The sequence below is a fragment of the Chanos chanos genome, chromosome 12 (genome assembly GCF_902362185.1).
Source record: "Chanos chanos chromosome 12, fChaCha1.1, whole genome shotgun sequence".
NCBI classification, from domain to species: domain Eukaryota; kingdom Metazoa; phylum Chordata; class Actinopteri; order Gonorynchiformes; family Chanidae; genus Chanos; species Chanos chanos.
The window spans coordinates 13,177,875-13,183,874 of NC_044506.1; the positions used below are offsets into that span (position 1 = coordinate 13,177,875).

A 6,000-nucleotide genomic window follows, 5' to 3' on the forward strand; every position below is an offset into this window, starting at 1 on the left:
CACGTGAACTTGGTGAAATTATTGCTATGTACATTTGAAGCAAATCACCTTATTCAGATTGTACTTGACTGTCTTTTGTCTGATGGTCTGATTCAGGTGATGGAGGAAATGATGTCAGTATGATACAGGCTGCAGACTGTGGAATTGGCATAGAGGGAAAGGTAACACAACTTTACACTGTAACTTAACTGATAAAGACAGACAAAACAAAGTTTTTAAAAGCCTTTTAATAAGCCTTTTGAAGCTACCAAATGCTGTTTGTTAGTTAAACGTTAAAATAATAAAACAGTAAATAAAGCAATTACATAGAAATGTAACAAAGAATGAAAATTAAGATTAAAGATCACACACGTGAATGTGAAATAAAAGCTAAGAGTAATCATGTTTGAATGGTGTGACTTTTATAGGAGGGGAAACAAGCGTCTCTGGCTGCAGACTTCTCCATCACTCAGTTTAAACACATTGGCAGACTGCTCATGGTGCATGGCCGAAACAGCTACAAACGCTCGGCTGCCCTGGGACAGTTTGTCATGCACAGGGGAATGATCATCTCCACCATGCAGGTAATGCTGCTACAACACCTGCGGCCCCACCCAGGCTTTTACTCCATGTATAGTGTTTCTGTCCTAATCATCAGCCCTATGCTTTTCTTTCTGTTTTCTGGGGAATTTTAGAGATTTAGCAGAGTTAATGATCAATTCAGACAGCAAGACCAAACAGTATGACTCTCAGTCACAAACGCATTCTTTGACTTGTAGATAATGGCAGTGGTCAGACTTTTGAACGGTTATAACCTGCTCTTCTCTTTTCAGGCTGTGTTTTCTTCAATTTTCTACTTTGCTTCTGTACCTTTGTATCAAGGCTTCCTCATGGTGGGGTATGTAAACATGATTTCTAACACGGTAAAAAAAAAAAAAAAAGTGCATGGTACTGCTGGTTGTCATATATATATATATATATGTATATATATATTTTTTTTTGTACCCTGTTCTTGTTGCTCTTTTGGTGTGGCCACGCCGTGCGTTTGTGTTCATGCTGTGCTGTTTCCCCTCTGCTTTCGCGGCAGCTACGCCACTATCTACACCATGTTCCCAGTCTTCTCCCTGGTCCTGGATCAGGACGTGAAGCCGGACATGGCCCTTCTCTACCCTGAGCTCTATAAAGATCTCACAAAGGTAAGGCCGCTTTCCCTCACACTCCACTCTACCAGCTTTTTAATGTGCTTTTCAGTGAAGGTCTACAGCCGTAGATCATTCACCCGCTATAATAAACATTTTTAATCGAAAAGAAACAAAAGATCCCGCTTCTAAGTTTGTAAACGAGTAGTTTGTAAATTGATCATTCGGTGACTGCGTTTCTGCCATGGACTTTGTGTATGGTGAGAAAGATGAATTGTGTTTCTACACATCCAGTGGAAGAGAATTAACATTTGTTTTGCGTTGACTAGGAGAGGAATCATTTATGCGGTTGACTTGAATAGTGCTGATTTGTTTTCCAAGATGAAAATGTCTTCTTTTCCTTTATCTTTCAGGGTCGTTCCTTGTCTTTCAAGACCTTCCTAATTTGGGTCTTGATTAGTGTGTATCAAGGTAATGAGACATCCTTATTTTACTGTAGCTGTGTGTTTGTTTATTTGACTACTGCTTCCATAATGTCTAGTTGCCTGTTTGCTGACCAAGTCATAGTGCCTTGTGAAGGACCTCTTTCACTATGGAGCTAGTGTGGAGAAGTATGGCATTTTGTGTTTCTGGTATGGCATTTTGTGCAGGTGTGTTTCTGGTATGGAGGGCAAAGTAAGAATATCCAGTAGCATTCTCCAATCCAAAACAAATGATGTTTACTTGGCACAGCAGGTGCCACTCTCTAAACAAGCAAGTCGTCATACAGTACAAAGAAAGGCAAAAAAGGCAGCATTTTACTTCTCCTAGTTGTAACATGGAGTCAAGTTACTCACTGTTAGTAAGTATTGATGTATTTTGAAATCAAAATAAGGAAATTGCTGAAAGTTACTTACAGTGGCTTTTAGTTATGCACTACTGTAAGAGGATGTTTTCAAACATAGTTTGAAATTTAAAAAAAAAAAAAAAAAAACCTATATAAAAATTATATTTGAAATAAGAAAAAATCTAAAGATTATCAAATCATTAGAAAGTATTTGAAGTCTGTCAGGTTCTTTAGATATTTGTAACCGGAGGCTGATATGAAGTCCTAATGAATCCATCTTTGTTCCGTTCTCCCATCCTTCAGTAACTGAAGTTCCGGACGGTGGCCAGTTCTCACACGCAGCCTTTTGTCTGTTTCGTAAATTGATATTTCTGTGGTCGTTTTGTCCGTCTGGTGTGTGAGAAAAGATCTGTGTTTCTGCCCAAGCGTGACATCCCAACAGCTCCTTCTTTTTAATTAAATGTTAATACTGAAAAAAAAAACCCCACACACACACACACACACACACACACACACACACACAAAATGGAGACATATGAGCAAAGATTTCATTTAATCCAGAGGTTAACTCTCTGGAATGTTCCGGAGCTCCACTGTATGAAAAAGCAATTATGCGATCAGTCAGAGGCCATTAGGCTCAATTGCAGAGTGGTTATGATTAAAATGAAAGACGACCCTGATACAGTAGGAACCAGACGAAAGTGAGTGTGGAGGAACTCCACTGAGGGTCATGGTGTTTTGCTAGACCCTTCTAATATCTGGCCTGCCGCTTGGCCTGTATAGATATGAGATACTTTGGATACTCCCTGAACATGCTTGAATTTAAAGGGCAAATGAAATACTGCCCCCCACATGGAGATGGTGACCAAGCCATCTGTAAACATTTGACTGATTGTGGGTATCTTTGGTGTTGGATAAAAGAGGCTAAGTAACGGGGGGGGGGGGGGGGGGGTGTTGGTGTTATTTGTTTGTTTGTTTTTTTGGACAAGCATCAACACTACTCACTTTTCTCCAACAGGGGGCATCCTGATGTATGGAGCTCTGCTCCTGTTTGAGTCTGAATTTGTACACGTGGTGGCCATATCTTTCACAGCGCTCATCCTGACAGAGCTGCTCATGGTGGCGCTGACGGTGCGAACGTGGCACTGGCTCATGGCGGTGGCCGAGTTCTTCAGTCTGGGCTGTTACCTCGCCTCCCTCGCGTTCCTCAACGAATACTATGGTGAGTACAAGGCCTTCACACTTTTCCAGAATGTTCTGGACCCACCTGGGCTGAGTAGTGATAGAAGGAATTAAAAGCTGCGTTTGAGTGTTTTAAACATGCCTCTAATGAAACCTACTAGACTCTCTCTCTGTATGTTGTGCTTTGGTTGCTGTCTCTTCTGATGTCTAGAGACCTTCACATTGCTCATCCTTTAGTTCATTACTTTTTACATGGGCCTTAGTTTAGCTTGTATTTGGGGCTGCTTCTAGGTACAGTTTTTTGGACCCTGATCAAATTTTTAGTTTTTTAACAAGATTCATAATGTACATGTGTGAAGAATACTGCATAATATTTGTTGAACATTTTGTGTTCCACAAGTATGAAAGTCCACAATCTTACTAGTTAGACTAAGTAAGAAAGCAGAGTTTTTTCCTAACTCTTCCCTTAAGATTTTAATGCATTAATAGTTCGTTTGAATCCTTGATTGTACTGGTTACGTTGCTTAACCTTTGCGTTGTAAGTTGGTGTGTCCACAAGTCTAGTTAAACGTGCTCTCACGCTTTTGTGCTGCCCCTTTTAAATATGATCTGTCTCTTTTAATCCTTGAGCTCTCTCTCTCTCTCTCTCTCTCTCTCTCTCTCTTCCTTCCTCTCCCCCTCTCTCTCTTCCTGCCTCTCTCCGCTCCTCCTCCGCTCTGTGCCTTTAACACAGGCATAGGGCGAGTATCCTTGGGAGCTTTTTTGGGTAGGTGAGCTGAGCTCTGGGCCAACTCTCACTCATTTTTCTCTGTGTGCTCATGATCCCTTCTTCTCTCCAACACTCATGGTCATGCTGTGTGTATTACCCCACAGTGACCGCTCAGTCATGTGCAGTGATTCACCCAGGTCAAGGACCGTGAATGTGACGTGACATGGTATCTGGCGTCTGATTTGCTTTGCTGTTTCTCATTTTCCGAAACATTCCATCGTTTCTCTGTGTGTGTGCGTGTGTATGTGTATGTATGTGTGTGTGTGTATGTGTGTGTATGTGTGTATATGTGTGTGCGTGCATATGTGTGTGTGTGTGTGTGTGTGTGTGTGTGTGTGTATTCTTTCACGGTGCACTGTCTCCGGGTCTGCAGAGCCTCTTTTCAGACAGACACGAAAAGAGGGATCCACCCGCCCATGTTAGATGTGTATGTTTATCATCAGTTCTCCTGATGCAGAATTAATTCAGAATGTTGTTTTTGTGTCTCGTTTCCTCTCACAGATCTGGCTTTTATCACAACCCATGCCTTCCTGTGGAAGGTGTGCGCCATCACAGTGGTCAGCTGTCTTCCACTTTACATCATCAAATACCTGAAACGCAAGTTTTCACCGCCCAGCTACTCCAAGCTCTCCTCCTGAACAGTTTTCTTTTTTTTTTTTTCCTTTTTTGGTTTTCTAATGTGTGCAACAACGAAAGCATACACACAAAGCGTTCATTAAGCACATATGGACTCTATAAACATCTCCGTGAGGGTTTTTATAAAGCAAATGAAATAAGCTGTGTGGTTGCAGCTCATATTTTTTAAATGTCAGACTATCTGTCATAGATTGGTAATGATATTTGTTAATGAGGGCTTCAGTTGTCCAAAAAAAAAAAACAACAACAAAAAAAAAGACGGCTTTGTAAGCACATCATGTGGCTAGCATGTATGCTACTGCTACATGAACCTTTTATATCTGCTTGACTATGCTTCATGCTATGGACTCTTTAGTACTGAATGTGAATCTGCTCTTCACTATTCTTTCTGTGCTTATTCATGAATGAGGAGTCGACGTTGGGTTTTTAGAGACCGTTGTAGGTGATGACACTGAAATATTGGAATACTTGAAACGACTAAGCACAAAAATAAGAGACCAAGAAAAGAAATGAAGAAACTAATGGAGGAAATCTTTGCTTTCTTCTGTTGTGATGCACTTAAATACTTATCAGATTTATTTCTATAGAAGCAGTTTCTGGATTTCACGGGCACGTGGGGGTTGAGAGTTTTGAATGTTGTTTTTATTAATATTAATATTTATTGTGGTTACTTCTATTCTGTACTGAAATGCCATGTTGCTTGGGCTTGTTGTAGTCACATGAAAAGGTATTATTTCCATAATCCAGAGGGGGTATCAGTTAACAGCATTGTGAATGATTTTAAAGTAAATTCAGTTCAAATCTGGCACCCTTAATATAACATAACATAGTAGCAGAACCATTTTTTGGTCATACAATCAAACTGTTATTTCTGGTTACTTAAGTTTCCACAAATCATAAGGACGGATAGAAGATGTGAGGATATGGTTTAGCTGTGGAATTTTGTATTTTGAATGGTTTGTATTTTGAATTCTGAATGTCTTTAAGGATTCAACATAGACGACTTTTATTGGTCTGTCTGCTTTTTCTATATGTACTATACATTAAAGCGAAGTTTCAGAGCTTTTCTATGAGGAGGAAACAAAACAAACCCGGTAGTCCTAGGGTTCTGTGTTATAATTCTGTGTTATAGAGCGATTTGTTCTGAGCGCAATCTCCTTTTGACGCAAGGTTTTTTCTTTGACCGCACAGGACCACATTACACTCGGAACAAATCAGTGTCCGTTTGAATCTCAACCTTCATACAAAGGATCAATATGTCACACTCTTTTTAAGAGACTCTGCTCTGTGTAACCAACGCTGACTCGGACAATTGCTGCACAGTTTACATCAAAGCTATTTTAAGCCTTTCTTTCTGTAGTATATGTGAAGAAACTGTTTACAGTATTTGAATAGGCATCACATGCACAAAGGCCTTGGAGCTGTGCTGTCCATTTAAAGTAATGATCTCTGCCTATTGGATGTAGTCT

The 6,000-nt window shown here is 40.2% G+C and overlaps 1 protein-coding gene across 2 annotated transcripts in view; it reads left to right on the forward strand.

The window, feature by feature from the left end:
- Positions 1-4,750, forward strand: part of atp9b (ATPase phospholipid transporting 9B) — a 30,956-nt gene extending 26,206 nt beyond the window's left edge. Inside the window, exons 23-30 of one of the 2 annotated variants that reach the window (XM_030789194.1) lie at positions 97-161; positions 408-563; positions 813-877; positions 1,067-1,175; positions 1,532-1,589; positions 2,963-3,166; positions 3,860-3,892; positions 4,397-4,750. In XM_030789194.1, the coding sequence (XP_030645054.1) occupies positions 97-161; positions 408-563; positions 813-877; positions 1,067-1,175; positions 1,532-1,589; positions 2,963-3,166; positions 3,860-3,892; positions 4,397-4,533 (827 nt within the window). In that variant the 3' untranslated portion in view covers positions 4,534-4,750. The remainder of the gene's footprint in view (positions 1-96; positions 162-407; positions 564-812; positions 878-1,066; positions 1,176-1,531; positions 1,590-2,962; positions 3,167-3,859; positions 3,893-4,396) is intronic. The other variant, XM_030789193.1, reaches the window with a different exon arrangement.
- Positions 4,751-6,000: the final 1,250 nt, after the last annotated feature.